This window comes from Chiloscyllium punctatum, chromosome 37 (genome assembly GCF_047496795.1).
Source record: "Chiloscyllium punctatum isolate Juve2018m chromosome 37, sChiPun1.3, whole genome shotgun sequence".
NCBI classification, from domain to species: Eukaryota; Metazoa; Chordata; class Chondrichthyes; order Orectolobiformes; family Hemiscylliidae; genus Chiloscyllium; species Chiloscyllium punctatum.
In genome coordinates this window covers 55,821,525-55,844,517 of record NC_092775.1, presented here as the reverse complement: position 1 = coordinate 55,844,517, position 22,993 = coordinate 55,821,525, and the positions used below count along the sequence as shown (strand labels likewise).

General features: G+C 42.2%; 1 protein-coding gene across 1 annotated transcript in view; it reads right to left on the bottom strand.

The window, feature by feature from the left end:
* Positions 1 to 22,993, bottom strand: part of LOC140463231 (synaptonemal complex protein 2-like) — a 377,524-nt gene that overhangs the window by 101,461 nt on the left and 253,070 nt on the right. The window contains exons 11-12 of the mRNA XM_072557016.1: positions 17,924 to 18,094; positions 4,302 to 4,431 (exon numbers count right to left, since the gene is read on the bottom strand). Coding sequence (XP_072413117.1) covers positions 4,302 to 4,431; positions 17,924 to 18,094 — 301 coding nt within the window. The remainder of the gene's footprint in view (positions 1 to 4,301; positions 4,432 to 17,923; positions 18,095 to 22,993) is intronic.

Below are 22,993 nucleotides of genomic sequence, written 5' to 3'. Positions count from 1 at the left end.
GAGGCTGAACATGCTGGGGTTGTTTTCACTGGAGCATTGGAGGCTGAGGGGTGACCTTATAGAGGTTTACAAAATCATAGGGGGCATGGATAGGATAAATAGGCAAAGTTTTTTCCCTGGGGTCGGGAAGTCCAGAACTAGAGGGCATAGGTTTAGGGTGAGAGGGGAAAGATATAAAAAAGACCCAAGCGGCAACTTTTTCACGCAGAGGGTGGAATGAGCTGCCAGAGGATTTGGTGGAGGCTGGTACAATTGCAACATTTAAGATGCATTTGGATGGGTATATGAATAGGAAGGATGAGGAGGTATATGCCCAGATACATCTTAAATTACCTATTGTGCCTGCCTCTATCACCTCTGCTGGCAACGCGTTTGAGGCACCCATCATCCTCTGCGTAAAGAGCTTTCCACGCACATCTCCCCTAAACTTTTCCCCTCTCACTTTGAACTCAGTAGTAACTGAGACCTGACTCTGGGAAAAAGCTTCTTGTTATCCACCCTGTCTATACCTCTCATGCTTTTGTAGGCCTCAATCAGGTCCCCCCTCAACCTCCATCTTTCAAATGAAAATAATCCTAATCTACTCAACCTCTCTTCATAGCTAACTCCCTCTATACCAGGCAATATCCTAGCAAACCTCCTCTGCACCCTCTCCAAAGCATCCACATCCTTTTGGTAATGTGACGATCAGAACTGTACATAGTATTCCAAATGTGGCCAAAGCAAAGTCTTATGCAACTGTAACATGACCTGCCAACTCTTGTACTCAATATCCTGTCTGATGAAGGGAAGTATGCCATATGCCTTCTTGACCGCATTACTGACCTGCATTGCCACCTTCAGAGTGCAACGGACCTGAACACTCAGATCTCTCTGTACATCAGTTTTCCCCAGGACTTTTCCATTTACAATATAGATCACTCTTGAATTGGATCGTCCAAAATTCATCACCTCATATTTGCCCAATTGAACTCCACCTGTCATTTCATCGCCCAACTCTCCAACCTATTTATATTCTGCTGTATTCTCTGACAGTCCCCTTCACTATCTGCTACTCCATCAATCTTAGTGTCATCTCCAAACTTGCTAACCATACCACCTATACCATCCTCCAAATCATTCATGCATACCACAAATAACAGTAGTCCCAGCATGGATCCCTGTGGAACACCACTGGTCACAGGTCTCCATTTTGAGAAATTCCCTTCCACTACTATTCTCTGTCTCCTGTTGCCCAGCCAGTTCTCTATCCATCTAGTTAGTACACCCCGGATCCCATGCAACTTCACCTTCTTCATCAGCCTACCAAGGGGAACCTTATCAAATGCCTTATTGAAGTCCATGCATATGATATCTACAGCCCTTCCCTCATCAATCAACTTTATCACTTCCTCAAAGAATTCTATTAAGTTGGTAAAACAGGATCTTCCCTGCACAAAAAAATGTTGCCTATCTCTGATAAGCCCATTTTCTTCCAAATGGGAATAGATCCTATCCTTCAGTATCTTCTCCAGCAGCTTCCCTACCACTGACGTAAGGCTCACCAGTCTCCATTGAGCTGGACCATCCCTGCTACTCTTCTTAAACAAGGAGAAAACATTAGCAATTTTCCAGTCCTCCAGGGCCTCCACCGTGTTCAAGGATGCTGCAAAGATATCTATTAAGGCCCTAGCTATTTTTCTCTCTTGGTTCCCTCAGTAACCTGTGATAGACCCTATCCAGAGCTGGGTTCTTGTCCGCCTTAACGCCTTTTAGAATACCCAACATTTCTGCCAACTTGACCTCGAGTAATCAGACACCTATACCTAACCTCAACATCTGTCATGTCCCTCTCCTCGGTGAATACCGATGCAAAGCACTCATTAAGAATCTCACCCATTTTCTCTGACTCCATGCATAATGTTCCTTCTTTATCCTTGAATGGGACAATCCTTTCTCTTAATTACCCTCTTGCTCCTTATATATGAATAAAAGGCTTTGGCACTTAGAGTCATGGAGATATACAGCATGGAAACAGACCCTTCCGTTCAACCCGTCCATGCCAACCAGATATCCCAACCCAATCTAGTCCCACCTGCCAGCACCCGGCCCTTATCCCTCCAAACCCTTCCTATTCATATACCCATCCAAATGCCTCTTAAATGTTGCAATTATACTAGCCTCCACCACTTTCTCTTGCAGCCACGTACCACTCTCTGCATGAAAAGGTTGCTCCTTAGGTCTCCTTTATGTCTTTCCCCTCTCACCCTAAACCTATGCCGTCTAGTTCTAGACTCCCCCACCCCAGGGAAAAGACTTTTGTCTGTTTATACTATCCATGCCCCTCATAATTTTGTAAGCCTCTATAAGGTCATCCCTCAGCCTCCGACACTCCAGGGAAAACAGCCCCAGCCTGTTCAGCCTCTCCCTATATCTAAAATCCTCCAATCTTGGCAACATCCTTGTAAATGTTTTCTGAAACCTTTCAAGTTTCACAACATCTTTCTGCTAGGAAGGAGACCAGAATTGCACACAATATTCCAACAGTGGTCTAACTAATGTCCTGTACAGCTGCAACATGGCCTCCCAACTCCTGTACTCAATACTCTGACCAATAAAGGAAAGCATACCAAACGCCTTCTTCACTATCCTATCTACCTGTGACTCCACTTTCAAGGAGCTATGAACCTGCACTCCAAGGTCTTTTTGGTCAGCAACATTCCCTCAGACCTTACCATTAAGTGTATAAGTCCTGCTAAGATTTGCTTTCCCAAAATGCAACACTTTGCATTTATCTGAATTAAACTCCATTTGCCACTTCTCGGCCCATCAAGATCCCGTTGTGATCTGAGGTAACCTTCTTCGCTGTCCACTACATCTCCAATTTTGGCGTCATCTACAAACTAACTAACTATACCTCCTATGCTCACATCCAAATCATTTATATAGATGACGAAAAGTAGTGGACCCAGCACCGATTCTTGTGGCACTCCACTGGTCACAGGCCTCCAGTGTGAAAAACAACCCTTCATCACCACCCTCTGTTTTCTACCTTTGAGCCAGTTCTGTATCCAAATGGCTAGTTGTCACTGTATTCCGTGAGATCTAACCTTGCTAACCAATCTCCCATGGGGAACCTTGTTGAACGCATTAGTGAAGTCCATATAGATCACATCTACTGCTCTGCCCTCATCAATCCTCTTTGCTACTTCAAAAAACTCAATCAAGTTTGTTAGACTTACACAAAGCCATATTGACTATCTTTAATCAGTCCTTGCTTTTCCAAATACATGTACATCTTGTCCCTCAGGATTCCCTCCAATAACTTGCCTACCACCAACATCTTCCTTAACCCTGTTTGCTAAAGATAGCTTATGACCCCTTTTAGCCCTCTTAATTCCTCATTTCAGATTTGTGCTACATTCCCAATATTCTTCCAAAATTTCGTCTGTCTTCAGCTGCTGAGACCTTATGGAACGCTTCATTTTTCATCTCAGCTAATCTCACAATTTCACCTATCATCCATGGTTCCCTAATTTGTATCCCTCATTTTCACAGGAACATATCTCTCCTGAATTCTAATGAACCTTTCTTTAAAAGCTTCAAATGTGGATTTACCTTCAAACAGCTGCTCCCAATCTACATTTCCCAGTTCCTGCCGAATTTTGCTATAGTTGGCCTTCCTCCAATGTAGCACTCTTTCTTTAGGACCACTCTCGTCTTCGTCCATGACTATAATAAAACTTGCAGAATTGTGATCACTATTCCCAAAGTAACCTTTTACTGAAACTTAAACCATCTGGCTTGGTTCATTCGCCAACACCAGGTCCAATATGGCCCCTTTCCGAATTGGACTATTTACATACTGCTCTAGAAAACCCTCCTGAATGTTCCTTACAAATTCTGTTCCATCTAGACCTCTAACACTAAGGGAATCCCAGTCAATTTTGAGAAAATTAATATCTCCTAACATCACCTCCCTGTTGCTCCTACATCTTTCCACAATCTGTTTACATATTTGTACCTCTATCTCATGCTCACTGTTGGGAGGCCTGTGGTACAGCCCAATATTCCTCAAATGCAATTGACAGAAAATATCTGAGAAAAAAAATTAGTTAACTGTAATTATTTCTTGTTAATTTCATATGATGTGTGAGAATTACAAAGTTAAGAATCAGTTAATAAGTTAATTAATTCACCAAATGTCTGGATATTTTTTGTTGTAATCTAACAGGAGATGACTAGCGATTACTTTAGATACAAATGCACCTATGTTTTTCTGTACAATGCTTGCATACAGTTCTTACATAGCATTTTCTTACATCTCATTTTCTCAATTGATGAAGTATTAGTGAATGAATGTATTGATGAAACTGCTGATACTTCACAAGGTTTCCTAGACATGTTTGCTTCCCTCTTGATGTTGTTAAAAATATTCTTAACTGGTGGTGGCTGAAAGACAAAAATATTGGCAGAAATTATTCGTAGCATTTGTAGGAATTTGAAGCAAAATCATGACATTAACTATCCATACTTCTTGCCTGAATGGAATAGATGTTTTAAAAAGCAAGATACCAAAGTACTCAAGTTCACTGCACCTTTAAAATGTTCACAAACTTCTTTTCAGATGAACAGAACTGAAGGTGGCTATTCAGCCCATTTTTCCTGTACTGAACTTTTGTAGCTTTATCTCATTAGTCATACTTGTTCACTTTTCCTTTAAAGGATATTCTACTCCATGAAGACAGGAAGTGAAGAATAAGCCCAATGCCTGACCTTTTGGATACATTTATATATTTTATTTAGGAGCACAAATGAATCTTAGCTAATGTTCATGGCGTACATATAATTAAACACACAATGAATTAACATTGGGCTAAGAGGGTTTTATGTCACAGAATCATTCAGCATTGAAACAGACCCTTTGACCCAACTTACCTATGCTGACCAAGTGCCCTAAACTCAATTAGTCCCATTTGTCTGCATTTGGCCCATATCGCTCTAAACATTTCTTATCTATGCACCTATCCAAATGTCTTTTCAATGTTGTAATTCTACTCACCTCGACCACTTTGTCCGGCAGCTTGTTCCACATATACAAAAACCTTTTGTGTGAAGAAGTTTCCCCATGATCCCTTTTAAATCTTTCCCTCTCAACTTAAACCCATGCCCTCTAGATTTGAAATCTACTATCCTGGGGAAAAGACCTTGACTGCTGGCCTTATCCATACCCCTCATGATTTTATAAAACTCTATAAGGTCACCCCTCAACCTTCCATGTTTCAGAAAAAAAAGACTCAGCCTCTCCTTATAACTCAAACCCTCCGATCTTGGTAACATCCTTTGTGCAGGGAAGGTCATGTTTTAGCAACTTAACAGAATTCTTTGAGGAAGTGACAAAATTGATTGATGAGTGAAGGGTTGTAGATGTCACATACATGGACTTCAGTAAGGCATTTGATAAGGTTCCGTATGGAAGGCTGATGGAGAAAATGAAGATGTATGGGGTCCATGGTGTACGAGCTAGATGGATAGAGCACTGGCAATAGGTGGACAGAAAGTAGTCATGGAAGAGAGTTTCTCAAAATGAAGAACTGATCACTGGTGTTCCACAGGGATCTTTCTCGGGACTACGTTGTTTGTGATATACATAAATGATCTAGAGGAAGGCATAGGTGGTCTCATTAGAAAGTTTGCAGATGAAAATAAAATTGATGGAGGAGCAGATTCTGAAGGGGACTGTCAGAGAATGCAGCAGAATATAGATTAGAGAATTGGGCAGAGAAATGGCAGATGGAATTCAATCCAAGCAAATGCGAGGTGATACCTTTTGCAAGATCCGATGCGAGAGTGAACTATACGGTAAATGGAAAAGCTCTGGGGAAATTGATTTACAGACAGATCTGGATGTTCAGATCCATTGTACCCTGAAGGTGGCAATGCTAGTTGATAGAGTGATTGAGAAGGCATACAACATGTTTTCCTTCATTGGACGGGGTACTGAGAACAAGAGCTGGCAGGTTATGTTACAGTTGGATAGGACTTCGGTTTAGCCATATTTGGAATACTGTGTATAGTTCTGATCGTCACGTTACCAGAAGGGTGAGGTTGTTTGGAGAGGGTGCAGAGGAGGTTCATTAGGATGTTGCCTGATATGAAGCGTGCTGGCTATGAAGAGACATAGAGTACATTAGGATTAGTTTCATTAGAAAGACAGAGGTTGAGGGTGGACCTGATTGAGGTCTACAAAAGCATGAGAGGTATAGACAGGGGTAGAGAGCAAGAAACCTTTTCCCAGAGTGGGGGACTCAATTACTAGGGGTCACAAGTTCAAAATGAGACAGAAAGTTTAAGGGAAATATGTGTGGAAAGTTCTTTACGCAGAGAGTGGTGGGTGCCTGGGACGCATTCCCAATGGTGAAAATAAAGGTTATTCTATTCTAGTGAGCTACAGTGTAAGGGCCCAAAAATGATGACATGCAGATGCCTCGAAAGGAGACGAGAAGTATAAGGTGAACGTAAAGCCTGATGAATGTACTGTAATTTGTTAGAGCTGTACTGTTTGATACCATGTACATTGCAGATCTGAGGGGATACTTGCATATGGAGGTAGTGCCACGCAACGACACAATCATTTGTAAAATTGGCAAAGAAGGAAAAATATTGAAGTATCCTGAAGATGGGTACAAATGAAGAGAACTGAGGATTTCTGAGTCCATGTATGATGTTAACAAGCAACCAGAGACTGAACTTAAAGCTTGATAAAAACTGTTACATTTAGGCCAAGATGGGGAAATTAATTGTATTACTAACTGTGTACAATATTTTGAGCGTTTGCCTACTAGTGACTTGCCAACCCCCTGCATAAGAAGGGAGATGAAGGAAAAGGGAACTCATGTAAATACCTTTTTGTATATGTCCTACACCTATACTAAATAAGCTAATGTTTCCAGTTGCTGGGTATGCTCCTACATTCCCATCCACGTGAAAGAGGGCGTCTGCTTTAAGTTTCATCCCTTTTAATGGCAAATTGATAATTCACCAGAACGCCTCCTCAGAGGATCTGGCAAGACTGGCATGGCAGTCCTCCGCAGGGACAGGTGTTTATTGGGTATGCATGACTGACCCCCAAGAGCAGTGGGAATCAGCAGATTCTGAAAAGGGTGGCACTTGTGCCCTAATCGGGTAAAATGCTGTACCTATATCTTAGACGATTCTGAAGGGATCACCAATTTAGCAGCACATATCTGAAAACAGATGGATGGAACAATCCCTATTCTCCACTCTGTGGAATTGGGCAACATGGCTGTTTGGATCATTGGGAACCTCCCTAGTGCAGGGTATAGTCTAATTCATTATAGTAATTCTCATTTTATATTGTTTTTGTTAAGCAAAAATTGTTGCCAATAGGTGGGTTCTGCGCAGCCCCACAGGTTAGGCTCCTGAAATATAAGCAACTTGTAAGGCAATCATTCTTGCGTAGAAAGCCTATCTTACATGAGTAAATGTATACTTGCTTGTTTTGTGATTCGCTTAAGAAGGAAGCATTAAGTAACAGAAAATGACCGACGGCTGCCCATAAATGAACAAAAAAATGGCCCACAGAATGCAGCAGAACATGACTGACAGTAGATAGAGAGCCTTGGGAAAATGTTTTCTTAATGTAGTCTCAGCAAGTCGAACAATAGCAGGACAGTTTAATCAAGGTTATTGGCTGGGATAGAATGTGCAACTGCAATTGCTTAAATAAATAAGAACATTTTACACTAAATAGTTGTTTCTCTTGAATTATTTAATCAAAATGTTACAATATTAAGAGTAGATTTTAGATAAGATTCTTCAGATAATCATAGATATAGTAGCTATAGATCCACATATATATTAAAAAAAATCACCAAAAAATTCAAACCACTTTCAGACAGTAGAAGTGCCCCGCCGCCCATCATTAAACTGTGAAAACACATGGCCATGGATGGACTGCCAGCACATATCAATGTACATAGGAACATCCCAGCATCATTGACTAATAGTATCTAAGGGTTGTTGTGCAAATGTACACAATCTGAAGTCTTTGCCTGTCTTACTGCGAAGAAGTTCTGAAGCTGCAATGATGTTGTACCAAAATGAAATTACGCCTGAATGTATGACTGGACTCAGATTCTCATTGGAAAATATGAGATCTAACAAGGGTCTATGGCAGTCCCAGCCAATGTTTGGAAAATTAAAATCCCCTACTATTACAACCCTGTTATTTTTACAGCTATCTGCAGTCTCCCTGTATATTTGCTCCTCAATTTCCTGCAAGCTATTGGGGGTATATAGTGCAATCCTATTAAAGTGATCACCCCCTTCTTATTTCTCAGTTTCACCCAGATAGCCTCAATTGATGATCCAAGTGAAATATCTGCTCGAAGTACTGCCATGATGTTTTCCCTTTCCAGAAATGCCAAGCCCCTTCTCTTTTGCTTCCACTTCTATCCTTCCTGAAGCATCTGTACCCTGGAAAAAGTGAACATAGAATACAGAACATTACAGCGCAGTACAGGCTATTCAGCCCTCGATGTTGCGCCAACCTGTGGAAACAATCTGAAGCCCATCTAATCTACATTATTCCATTCTCGTCCATATGCCTATCCAATGACTATTTAAATGCCCTTAAAGTTGATGAGTGTGTTGGCGGAAAAGCGCAGCAGGTCAGGCAGCATCCATAAGCCCTTCTTCAGGCTTATGCCCGAAACGTCGATTCTCCTGCTCCTTGGATGCTGCCTGACCTGCTGCACTTTTCCACCAACACATTTTCAGCTCTGATCTCCACCAGCTGCAGTCCTCACTTTCTGCTTAAAGTTGATGAGCCCACTACTGGTGCAGGCAGGGCATTCCATGTCCCTACTACTCTCTGAGTAAAGAAACTACCTCTAACATCTGACCTATACCTATCACCTCTCAATGCGAAGATATGTCCCCTCGTGTTAGCCATCACTATCCAAGGAAAAAGGCTCTCACTGTCCAATATATCTAACCCTCTGATTATCTTATATGTCTCAATTAAGTCGCTTCTCAACCTCCTTCTCTCTAACGAAAACAGCCTCAAGTTGCTCAGCCTTTCCTTGTAAGACCTTCCCTCTATTCGAGGCAACATCCTAGTAAATCTCCTCTGAACTCTTTCCAAAGCTTCCACATCCTTCCTATAAAGCGGTAACCAGAACTGTACGCAATACTCCAAATGTGGCCGCACCAGAGTTTTGTACAGCTGCAATATGACTTCATGGTTCCGAAACTCAATCCCTCAACCAATAAAAGCTAACACACCGTATGCCTTATTAACAACCCTATCAACTTGGGTGGCAACTTTCAAGGATCTATGTACCTGGACATTGAGATCTCTCTGCTCATCTACACTACCAAGAATCTGACCATTAGCCCAGTACTCTGCATTCCTGTTACTCCTTCCAAAGTGAATCACCTCACACTTTTCTGCATTAAACTCCATTTGTCACCTCTCAGTCCAGCTCTGCAGTTTATCTACGTCTCTCCGTAACCTACAACATTCTTCATCACTACCCACAACTCTATCGACCTAAGTGTTATCCACAAATTTACTAACCCATCCTTCTGTGCCCTCATCCAGGACATCCCAAACAACAGTGAACCCAAAACAGATCCTTGCAGTACCCCACCTAGTAAATGAACTCCTGGATGAATACTTTCCATCAACCACCATCTTTCTTTCAGTAGTCTTTTTTCAGTAGCCAATTTCTGATCCAAACCACTAAATCACCTTCAATCCAATTTTGTGCATGAGCATTCTGTGGGGAACCTTATCAAACCACTTACTGAAATCATGTACACCACATCAACCACTTTACCCTCATCCACCTGTTTGGTCACCTTCTCTAAGAACTCAATAAGGTTTGTGAGGCACGACCTTCACAAAACCATGCTGACTACCCCTAATCAATTTATTCCTCTTCAGATGATTATAAATCCTATCTCCTATAATCCTTTCCAATGCTTTACTCACAACCAAAGTAAGGCTCAAAGATCTATAATTTCCAGGGTTGTCTCTACGCCCCTTCTTGAAGAACGGAACAACATTTGCTATCCTCCAGTCTTCTGGCACTATTCCTGTAGACAATGACGACATAAAGATCAAAGCCAAAGGTTGGACAATATCCATCCTGGCTTCCTGGAGAACCCCAGGATAAATCCAATCTGGCTAAGTGGGCTTATCTACTTTTACACCTTTGCTAACACCTCCTCCTTATGCCCCCCAATCCCACCTTGTCTATAAGCCTGGATCTCAGGATTGTCCTTGACCACTTTGCCTTTTTTCTTGTGTGAATACTAATGAAAAGTATTCATTTAGTGCTTCCCCAATCTCCTGACTCCATGCACAACTTCCCACTACTATGCTTGATTGGCCCTAATCTTACTCTAGTCATTCTTTTATTTCTGATGTACCTATAGAAAACCGAAGGGTTTTCTTGATTCTACCCGCCTATAACTTTTGTCCCCTCAGGCCTTTTCTTAGCTCTCTCTTTAGGTGTTTCCTGGCTAACCTGTAACTCTCAAGTCCCCTAACTGAGCCATCACATCCTATCCTAACATAAGCTGCCTTCTTCCTCTTGAAGAGAGATTCAACTACCTTAGTAAACCATGGCTCCCGTGCTTGACAACTTCCTCCCTGCCTGACTGGTACATACTTATCAAGGATGCACAGCAGCTGGTCCTTGAATAAGCTCCACATTTCACTTGTGCTCATCTCCTGCAGTATCCTTCCCCATCCTATGCATCTTAAATCTTGCCTAACTGCATCGTAATTGCCTTTCCGCCAGCTATAACTCTTGACCTGTGGTATATGCCTTTGGAACTATTTGGAGGTTGATAGAAAACTCCCAACAGGGTAACCTCTCCATTCCTGTTTCTAATCTCAGCCCATACTATCTGAGTATATGAGTCCTCAAGTGTCCTTTCTGCAACCGTGATACTGTCTTTGACTAACAATGCCACACCACCCCCTTTTCTTGGTAATCATTTTCTCTGTTCTTTCTGAAACATCTAAATCCTGGAAACTGCAATAACCATTCCTGTCCCTATTCAACTCATGTCTCTGAAATGGCTACAACATCGATGTCCCAGGTACTAACTCATGCTGCAAGTTCACCCACCTTAGTCCGGATGATCCTAGCATTAAAACAGACACACTTCAAACTAACTTCTTGCCTGCTGGTGTCTTACTGCGATCTTGAAATCTTAGTTCTGACTTCACTACTCTCATCCTCCTGTATACTCGAACTACAATTTCAGTTCCTTCTCCCTGCTGAAGTAGTTTAAACCCACCCAAAGAGCAGTAGCAAACTCCCCCCCACCCCCAAATATTGGTACCCCTCTGGTTCAGGTGAAGACCATCCTGTTTGTAGAGGTCCCACCTACCCCAAAAAATCACCCCAATTATCCAGGAATCCAAAACCCTCCCTCCTGCATCACCCCTGTAGCCACGTGTTCAATTCCTCTCTCTCTCTCTCCATATTCCTCACTTTGCTAGCACGTGGCACAGGCAATAAACCAGAGATAACAACTTTGTTTGTTCTAGCACTAACCTTCCACCCTAGCTCCCTGAATTTCTGCCTTAGATCCCCATCTCTCTTCCTACCTATGTCGTTGATGCCTATGTGAACCACAACTTGGGGCTGCTCCCCCTCCCCCCTCAAGAATACCGAAAGCACGATCAGAGACATCACAAAACCTGGCACCTGGGAGGCAACTCACTAATCATGAGTCTCTCTTGTTGCCACAGAAACTCCTATCTCTCCCCTAACTATGGAGTCCCCAATGACTAGTTTAGTTGAATGTTTCTGACATACTGACTCTTCCTAATCATACCACTGTTTTCTACGTAACTCCTAATTCTATTCTAAATAATTGTCTCCTGTAGCCTCCCCACCACTAAAATTAAACTGACTATTTGTAGAGTTTTTAACCTTTTTGACGGGCTTATCCTGACAACCTTACTTGAATAAGATTGCAATATTTGAGCTTTTAATCCTGTCAATCACTCAACCATGTTTCTGTAATACCAATGATATCCCATTCCCATGTTCCCTTCCATGCCCTGAGTTTATCTGCCTCACCTGTCAGGAGACATTGAAATGCATTGAAATAAATAGTTTAGGCTATCAGTCTTCCCTCATTCTCTTGCCGTGCTCTTGCTCACCTTGCCTATTTACCTTGGTCTCTTTAACTTCTGTACCAGCCTCAATCTTCTCTCTTGTCTCACTATTGCTTAGGGTCCCACCCCGCTGCCAGGCTAGTTTAAGTCCTCCCGTTTAGCTCAGTTTGTAATGTTGCCTCTCAGTGCCACCTTGGGTCCTGGTTACCTATGTACAGATTGTGTATTGAATTAGCATGAGCATACAGAGTTTAAAAGACCAGAACAAGAATAAATAATGTCTTTAAAACACTCAAGTTATAGTTCCTTTGCAACACGAATCTTGCCTGCAACACTGCAGAACATGAGGCCACACTGCCTCCATGTGCTGGCCTGCAATTCACTCTGCTCCCACTCCTGGCTCTGGTTGCGAGCCACTCTGCTTCTCGCCTTGGGACTGGGCCCATGCTTGTTCTGCTGTCATTCCAGGACTCGGCATGTGACTCAACCCGTGCTCGCTCTGTTTCCCACTCCAGGACTCAGCCCATAACTTGCTCTTGTCCCCACTCCCAGACTCAGCTCCAACCCACTCTGCTCCCGATGCTGGGACTTGGCCCCCAACTCACTCTGCTCTGGGACTTGGTTACTTCTGCCCCAGAAAAGGTTCCAATGATCCAAAGATCTGAATTTCTCCACCAGTTCCTCAGCCATATATTCATCTGCCCTATTCTCCTATTCCTGCTCTCACTGGCACGTGGCACCCGGAGTAAACCAGAGATTATTATCCTTGAGGTTCTGCTTTTTGATCTGAAGCCTACTACCCCAAATTCACTCTGCAGGACTTTATCATTTTTTTCTACCTATGTCGTTGGTACAAATGAATACGATGACTCCAGCTGCTCATACTCCCCTTTGAGAATTCGTTGCAACTGCTCCTGGTCGTCCCTGGCCCTGGTACCAGGAAGGCAACACACCATCCTGACGTCTCATTCGCGGCTGTAGAAACACTTGTTTGTGCCCCAGACCAGTCTCCCATCACAGCTCCCATGAACTTTGCCATATCCTGCTTTACAGCAGAGCCAGCTGTAGTGCCAAATACCTGACTGCTGCTGCTGTTTTCCCCTGCGAGGCTATCCCTCCAACGTATCCAAAATAGTATATTTGTTTGAGAGGGAGATAGCCACAAGAGAATATTGCACCATCTGCCTACCTGTCTTGGTGGTCACCTATCTACCTGACTGAACTCGCACCGTGTCCACTTCTCTGCAGCTGTCTATTACACTCGCTGCTTCTTGTATGATCTTCCAACTACTGATCCAACCGATCTGTGTGGTCTGAGAGGAGTCAAAGACACACTTGTTGCAGACATAGTCACCAGGGACAGTTGACTTCTGTCTGATCTCCCACATCTGACAGAGGAGCATACCATTCCACTGACTGCAATCTCTGCCCCTTTAACAATTAATGGGCTTAGGGGAAAAAAAGTCTTACTCTTACTTTTTTGCTGCTCACCCTCCTCAACAAAGGTGAGTATTTCCCATGCCCGCTCTTAGCTCTCACAAGCAGCCTCACAAAAATGATTTGAACAAGTCTTGCATTGCCTCCCTTCCCTACTTGCTTAAACTCCCACACTTAGCTCAGCACCCAGCAACTGTGCACTCTTGCTGGTTGCACTCTGTGTCACAGTAGATGTCCTCAACATTCAGTCAGAAGATGTGGGTTCAAGTCCCATATGCTATGGAGCTGTGGCATAACACTGCTAAACTGGCAGATTTAATTTAAAAAAAAACTACACAGGGTCAAACCATTCAAAATCTCTACTGTTGGAGACTGGACATGGAACTGAAAATGTGTGTTGGAACCCTATGTGTGCTCTGACACACAGGAGGCGGAGGATGTAGGTGGGGCTCTAAATGAGTATTTTGTGTCAGTGTTCAGTAGTGAGAGAGACAATGTAGGTATTGAGAACAGGGAGAAAGTCTGTGGTACAATTAAACAAGTTAGCTTAATCAGAGATGAAGTTCTGTATGGTCTAGCAGGCTGAAAAGTAGATAAACCTTTAGGGTCAGATGAAATGTATCCCAGCTTGCTGCATGAGGCAAGGGAGGAAATAGCAGGGCCACTGGCAATAATTTTCAATTTCTCTCTGGACATTGGAGAGATGCCAGAGGACTGGAGCACACCCAACATAGTACCATTATTCAAGAAGGTAACAATGGATAAACCAGGAAACTGTAGGATAGTCAGTATAACCTCAGTGGTAGGAAAACTATTGGAAGCAACTATGAGATATAGGATTAAACTGCATTTGGAGAGACAGGGATTAATTATGAACAATTTTGCTGCTCGTTGGATGCTGCCTGAACTGCTGTGCTCTTCCAGCACCACTAATCCATTAATTATGAACAGTCAACATGATTTTTTAAGTGGAGGTTGTTTAGTGAACTTGATTTAATTTTTCAAAATGGTAACCAGGTGTGTAGATGAAGCAAATGCGTTTGATGTAATGTACTTCGACTTCAGTGTGGCTTTTGATAATGTCTTGCATGCGAGACTGATAGCAAAGGTAACAACCCATGAGATCCAATGAAATTTGGCTAATCCTAGCATATCAACGATGTGCTGGATTCTTCCAACATTCAGCATGGGAATATTTGTAGAGTGTCTTCCTCCAGTGATTGTATAATTATCCATTATCATTCATGACTGGATGTGGCAGGACTGCAGAGCTTAGATCTAATCCATTGGTTGTGGGAATGGTTAGCTCAATCTATCACTTGCAACTTATGCTGTTTGGCATGCAAGTAGTCCTGTTTGTTAGCTTCACTGGATTGACACCTTAATTTTTTGGTATGCTTGGTGTTGATCCTGGCATTTTCCATTGAACCGAGGTTGATCCCCTGGCTTGATGACAATGGTTGAATAAGGCATATGCCAGGCCATGAGGTTGCAGATTGTATTGGAGTACAGTTCTGCTGCTGCTGATGATCCACAGCACCTAATGGATGCCCAGTCTTGAGACGCTACATATTTTGAAACTTCATGGGCTCAACAGTCAATGTTGAGAAGCCACAGAGCAACTTCCTGTATACCACTGGGCTGCCACCTTTGCTGGATGCCATTAGTGAGCCAGATAGGGTTTTCCTACAATTGACAATGGTCTCATGATTATTTATGGATTCATAATTCCAGATATTTTTTCAATTATTGAATTCAAATTCCACCATCTCCCGTGGCAGGATTTTAGCCAGCATCCCCAGAACATTGCATGGGTCTTAGCATTAATTATCTACTGATAATGCCACTCAATTGTCTCTCACAGATGTTAATCTTGAGATTCTTGATGTTTCATACATACGATTTAGAATTGCGTGTATGAGAATTGATCAGTAAGTTTGTAGATGATATGAAAATTGGTAGGGTAGTAAATAGTGAGGAGGATAGCTTTACATTTCAGCAGGATGTAGAATGTCTGGTCAAATAGGCTGATCAGTGGCAAATGAATTTAATTCAGATAAGTGTGACATCATGCAATTGGGCAGGATAAACAAGACGAGGGAATATATGATGAATGGTAGGACCCTGGGAAGCATTGAGGATCAGAAGGATCGTGCTGTACATGCCCATTAGTCTTTAACATAGTTAAGAAAGGGATTGAGAAGGCATGTGGTATACTTGGAGAAAGTGAGGACTGCAGATGCTGGAGATCAGAGCTTAAAATGTGTTGCTAGAAAAGCGCAGCAGGTCAGGCAGCATCAAAGGAGCAGGAGAATCGATGTTTCGGGCATAAGCCCTTCTATGAACATCAAAATTTAAGAACAGGGAAGTTATGCTTGAATTGTATTGCTTGCAGTTCTGGAATGCACATTACAGTAGGGATGTTATACCACCTGAAAGGTTGCAGAGGAGATTTACCAGAATGTTGCCTGGACTGGAGATTTTCAGTTATGAAGAGAGATTGGACAGACTGGGATTGTTTTTGTTAGAGCTGAAGAGGTTGAGCAGGGACATGATTAAGATGTATAAAATTATGAGAAGCACAGAGAAAGTAGACAGGGAGGAACTTGTCCTTTTGGTTGAGGGATGAATGACAGGGAGCATAGATTTGAGGTAAGGGACAGGAGGTTTAAAGGAAATGTGAAGAAATGTAAAGAAATATGCATTCACCCAGAGGATGGTGGGAATCTGGGACTCACTGTATGTAAAGGCAGTGAAAGCAGATATGCTCTTAATAAGTATTTGTGGACTTGTGGTACTAAGGCATACAAGGCAATGGGCTCAATGCTAGAAAATGGGATTAGAATAATTAGATGCTGGTTTTTGACTGACCTAAACTTGATGGATTTTTTTCTGTGGCTGTAGACCTTAACGAATCACAGATCCTCACCACCCCAAACTGCAGTGTCCAAAGCCTGCTCTGCTCTGTCTACTCATTCACTGGAAATGATTCCCAACTAACATTATTAATGTACCACCCAATTACATCTTTCATAACACCTGCTTCACTTTAAAAAGAATCTTTTGAGAGATGTTTGCACTGGCCCTTTTAAGGGCTGCTGGTTAAGCCTTTCAACTCTTGGAGAAAGTAGACTGATATGTGTTGTGCATGCTGCGTTTATTTCAACTGGGACCCCTACTCCAGGAAGTGGATCGGCATAACCGAGGAGCTCCTGCCTGCTTTGTGTAGGACAACTGTGCATTTTTAAAGGTCTATCTGAGACACTAGTCATTTTCATCAACCTGTTCAGACACATCGTGACACATATCGAGAGTACGTGGGACCTAACCCAGGCCTCCTGTTCCAATTATATGCCACATGAGCACTTAAAGGTTTATCGATATTTTTCTATCAATCTGTTTAGAGATGTTATTACACTTTCCTGGTGCATGTGGGACTTGGACCTGGACCTCCTGGCTTTATAGATTATAGACACTTTACAGAAACAGAGGGCATAATAATCAGATAATTCAGACATTGTGACGATAAATCTAACAGAGTTTCTTGTCACAGTAATTAAAGAATTCAGAAAGTTGTTTATTGGAATTGTCATTCATGTAATTTGCATTCATCAAACTCCTAATATATACTTCAGCCACTTCCTACCACTATTTTTCTATCAGTACATTTATTGCCTTTGCCTTGTAAAATAATAGTCCATAGATAATATGAACTGCTTCAGGGTGATTGGTGCTTTCAGCAAAAATTGTGTTAAGATGAAGGACAGAAGTGAGCCATTCAGCCCATTGAGTCTGTTGTGTTAAATTAAGTGGAGACATTACGGACAGTTAAGTGTTGCAAATTTGGATATTGCATGAAGTTCAGTCGTTATTTCTCTGAAAGAAAGAAAGAAATCCATCTCAAATATGTTATTTCCATGAATACTGTTGGAAATTAATGATTACAAGATTTCACAGAAGTATTTTGAAATGCAGGGCAACCGTAGTATCTGCTGAATCATTTTCCACAGTTTTAGTTACTTGCAGTTTACTGCGGCCTGAACATATTTCAGAGAACATTCCAGAACCAGGGACTAGGGGGCTGGTGGGAAGGTAAACTTCCCATTTAAATGAATGAAATTCCTATTTGCGTTTTCAGGCTTCTGTGGTGGGTCTTGCAATATATCCCCCACAGGAACAGGGGGACTACTGTACTCCAAAAGTAAGCCCTACTTTAAGGGGGAGCTAGGGAGGGGATGGGTGGAGGGAAATTAAAAATTAATATTCTCTTTCTAGTGATGGTACTTAAAATATCCATTATTCTTTTTGAATTCTTTGACAAAATCTAGTTATGTTTACCGTGGTTAAGTTCCTTTCACTTTGTGGAGAGAAACTAAGAGATTCTTCACTGCTATCAAACTCAGATGCTGAAACTTCTTTGTAACATGGTCGTGCCGCTGTTGATCTCCGTGGACAGGTTCTCTTCTTCCTTCCATCCTGGACTTTTCCTGAATTGGTTGCCTCAATTTGCTTTAAACAAAAATAATATATATTTAAAGCACTTCATAATGCATCACTGGAAAATAAATAACAGCAAAATATACTTCGTAAAAATAATTTTGTTGGACGTGGACATTGTAAGGCCAATATCTGTTTTTCATTCCTGAAGGAGACAAGTGACTTGCTTGGCCCTTTCAAACATCATGCTGTGAGTCTGTAATCACAATGACAGACATCATGCGTAAGCCAAAGCAGCTGGCAGAAATTGCTTCTGCAAATGACATGAGTAAACAACAATTGATGATAGCTTCAAGGCCAGCTTTATTGAGACAACTTTCAATACCAGATTTTTTTATAAATTAATTATATCTAAATGCTACAGGATACCATTACTTACTGGCCATATTATATTACCACTACATCACTCATATTTCAATTCCCTCACTGAAGCTATTTCCCACCTACCAAAACATAGTTTGGTCCTTATACTTCCACGGGGCTGACATGTGCTACTAGAATGTGTGAACATCATTTCGAGCATAAAACATAACAGCCCTTGATGTTGCGCCGACCTGTGGAATGAATCTGAAGCCCATCTAACCTACACTATTCTATTCTCATCCATTTGCCTATCCAATGACCATTTTAATGCCTTTAAGGTTGACGAGTCTACTACTGCTGCACGCAGTGCGTTCCATGCCCCGACTGCTCTCCGAGTAAAGAATCTACCTCCGACAGCTGACCTAGATCTATCACCCCTCAATTTAAAGCTATTTCCCCTCATGCTAGCCATCGCATCTGAGGAAAAGTCTGTCACTAACCTGATTATCTTATATATCTCTATTAAGTCGCCTCTCAACTTTCTTCTAAAAAAAAAACAGCCTCATGTCCTTCAACCTTTCCTCGTAAGACCTTCCCTCTATTCAAGGCAACATCCTAGTAAATCTCCTCTGAACTCTTTCCAAAACTTCCTCATCCTTCCTATAAAGCAGTAACCAGAACTGTATGCAATACTCCAAATGTGGCCACACCAGAGTTTTGTACAGCTGCAACATGACCTCATGGTTCCGAAACTCAATCCCTCGACCAATAAAAACATACACACTGTATGCCTTCTTAACAACCCTATCAACTTGGGTGGCAACTTTCAAGGATCTATGTACCTGGAAACTGTGATCTCTCTGCTCATCTACACTATCAAGAATCTTACCATTAGCCCAGCATTCCTGTTACTCCTTCCAAAGTGAATCACCTCACATTTTTCCACACTAAACTCCATTTGTCACCTCTCAGTCCAGCTCTGCAGCTTATCTATGTCTCTCCGTAACCTACATCTTCATCACTATCCACAACTCTATCGAACTTCGTGTCATCCACAAACTTACTAACCCATCCTTCTATGCCCTCATCCAGGACTCCCCAAACAACAGTGGAACCAAAACAGATCCTTGCGGTACTCCACCTAGTAACTGAATTCCAGGATGAATATCTCCCATCAACCACCACCCTCTGTCTTCTTTCAGTAGCCAATTTCTGATCCAAACCACTAAATCACCTTCAATCCCATGCCTCTGTATTTTGTGCATTAGCGTTCTGTGGGGAACCTTATCAAATGCCTTACTGAAATCATGTACACCACATCAACCACTTTACCCTCATCCACCTGTTTGGTCACCTTCTCTAAGAACTCAATAAGGTTTGAGGGGCACGGCCTATCCTTCACAAAATCATGTTGACAATACCTAATCAACTTACTCCTCTTCAGATGATTATAAATCCTATCCCCTATAACCCTTTCCAACACTTTACCCACAACTGAAGGAAGGCTCACAGGTCTGTAGTTTCCAGGGTTGTCTCTACTCCCTTTCTTGAAGAGGGAACGACATTTGCTATCCTTCAGTCTTCTGGCACTATTTTTGTAGACAATGACGATATAAAGATCAAAGCCAAAGGTTTGGCAAGATCCTCCCTGGCTTCCCAGAGAATCCCAGGATAAATCCCATCTGGTCCAGTAGACTTACCTACTTTCACACTTTCCAGAATTGTTAACACCTCCTCCTTATGCCCATTAATCCCACCTAGTCTAATAGCCTGTATCACAGTATTCTTTTCAACCACACTGTCTTTTTCTTGTGTGAATACTGATGAAAAGTATTCATTTAGCGCTTCCCCAATCTCCTCTGACTCCATGCACAACTTCCCACTACTATGCTTGATTGGCCCTAATCTTACTCTAGTCATTCTTTTATTCCTGATATAGCTATAGAAAACCTTAAGAGTTTTCCTTGATCCTATCCTCCAATGACTTCTCATCTCCCCTCCTGGCTCTTCTTCACTCTCCCTGTAGGTCTTTCCTGGTTAACCTGCAACTCTCAAGTCCCCTAACTGAGCCATCACATCCTATCCTAACATAAGCTGCCTTCTTCCTCTTGAAGAGAGATTCAACTGCCTTAGTAAACCATGGCTCCCATGCTTGACAACTTCTTCCCTGCCTGACTGGTACATACTTATCAAGGATGCACAGCAGCTGGTCCTTGAATAAGATCCACATTTCATTTGTGCCTGTCCCCTGCAGTTTCCTTCCCCATCCTATGCATCTTAAATCTTGCCTAATTGCCTCTTAATTGCCTTTCCACCAGCTATAACTCTTGACCTGCGGTATATGCCTATACCTTTCCTTCACTAAAGTAAACATAACTGAATTGAGGTCACTATCACCAAAGTGCTCACCTACCTCCAAATCTAACACCTGGCCTGGTTCATTACCCAGTACCAAATCTAATGTGGCCTCGCCCCTTGTGGCCTATCTACATACTATATCAGGAAACCCTCCTGCACATATTGGACAACAACTGACCCATCTAAAGTACTTGAACTATCGTATTTCCAATCTATATTTGGAAAGTTAAAGACAGGATTATCTTTGCTATCCTATCCTATACAGCTCTGGAACTATTTGGAGGCTGATAGAAAACTCCCAACAGGGTAACCTCTCCATTCCTGTTTCTAATCTCAGCCCATACTACCTCAGTAGATTAGTCCTCAAGTGTCCTTTCTGCAACCGTGATACTGTCCTTGACTGACAATGCCACACCATCCCCCTTTTTTTATATACCATTTTCTTTGTTCTTACTGAAACATCTAAATTCTGGAACTTGCAATAACCATTCCTGCCCCTGTTCAGCTCATGTCTCTGAAATGTCTACAACATCAATGACCCAGGTACAAACCCATGCTGCAAGTTCACCCATCTTATTCCGGATGCTCCTGGCATTAAAATAGGCACATTTCAAACTAACTTCTTGCCTGCTGGTACCTTCCTGCGATCTTGAAATCTTAGTTCTGACTTCACTACTCTCATCCTCCTGCATACTTGAACTACAATTTCAGTTCCCTTCCCCCCTGCTGAATTAGTTTAAACCCATCCAAAGAGTTTTATCAAACATCCTCCCCCAGGATATTGGTACCCCTCTGGTTCAGATGAAGACTATCCCATTCCTAGAGGTCCCACCTACCCCAGAAATAGCCCCAATTATCCAGGAATCCAAAACCCTCCCCCTCCTGCACCATTCCTGTAGCCACATGTTCAACTCCTCTCTCTCCCTATTCCTCACCTGGCTTGCACGTGGCATGGGCAAACCAGAGATAACAGCTTTGTTTGTTCTAGCTCTAAGCTTCCAACCCAGCTCCCTGAATTTCTGCTTTAAATTCCCATCTCTCTTCCTACCTATGGCATTGATGCCTATGTGGACCACTACTTGGGGCTGCTCCCCCATCCCCCTCAAGAATACCGAAAACACGATCAGAGACATCACAAAACCTGGCACCTAAGAGGCAACACACCAACTGTGAGTGTCTCTCATTCCCACAGAACCTCCTATCTGTCCCCTAACTATGGAGTCCACAGTGACTAGTTGAATTTTCTGACATACTGACTCTTGCAAATCATATCACTGCTTTGGATAAAACTCCTAATTCTATTCTATCCTAAATAATTGTCTCTTGTAGCCTCCCCACTACTAAAGTTAAAATGACTATTCTGTAATTGACTGGCTTATCCTCACAACCTTACTTGAATAAGATTGCAATATTTGCAATTTTCCTGTCTTTAGACACTTCCACTGAAAGTGTGAGAGTCATGTCCCTACAATTTCCACTGTCATTTTCTTCAAAGTCGTTGAATGCATCTCATTCACCCCCGGTGCCTTGTCTACCCATGACCTCTGCCCTGTCAATATTTGTTCTTTTAGTGCTTTAGTCTCTTCCTCTGTCACCATGGTCTGGGTAGCATCTCTATTTTTGGTAAAGACACATGCAAAATAGTTATTTAACATCTCAGACATACATTTCACATGAGGGTTTAATCCCTCTTTGGTCTCTAATCTGCCCTACTCCTCATTTTGTTGTTGAGATAGCCATAGACTTTGGGACAACTCTTCATTTGGCTGCCAGTCTTTCCTCATTAACATCTTTTTGCTTCGCTTATTTGGTTTTCACCTCTCCTCCGAACCTTTGATATTCCATTTGGTTCTCAATTTTACTTTCTACCTGACACTTGCTAGGTGTCACACTGTTTCTGCTTTATCTTAATATCTACCTCCTTTGTCATCCAGGGAGCTCTGAATTTGTTTTTTCTTCTTTTTCCATTGAGGGAATATGCCTTGTCTGACATACAAGCCCGCTCCTCTTTGAAGTTAACCCATTATTCAGTGACTGCTCTTCCTGTTAACCTCTCATTCCAATCAATTCTGCCCAGTTCTGCCTTGTCCAGCTGAATTCTGCTCTCCACCAAATAATTTTTCTCATGTTGGATTCTTGCATTCTCCACAATCATCCTGAACTTTATAATGCAATGATCATTCTCTCCTAAATGTTCCCCAACTGACACAAATTCACCTTAGTGAAATGAACCAGTTCCTATAGTGCATC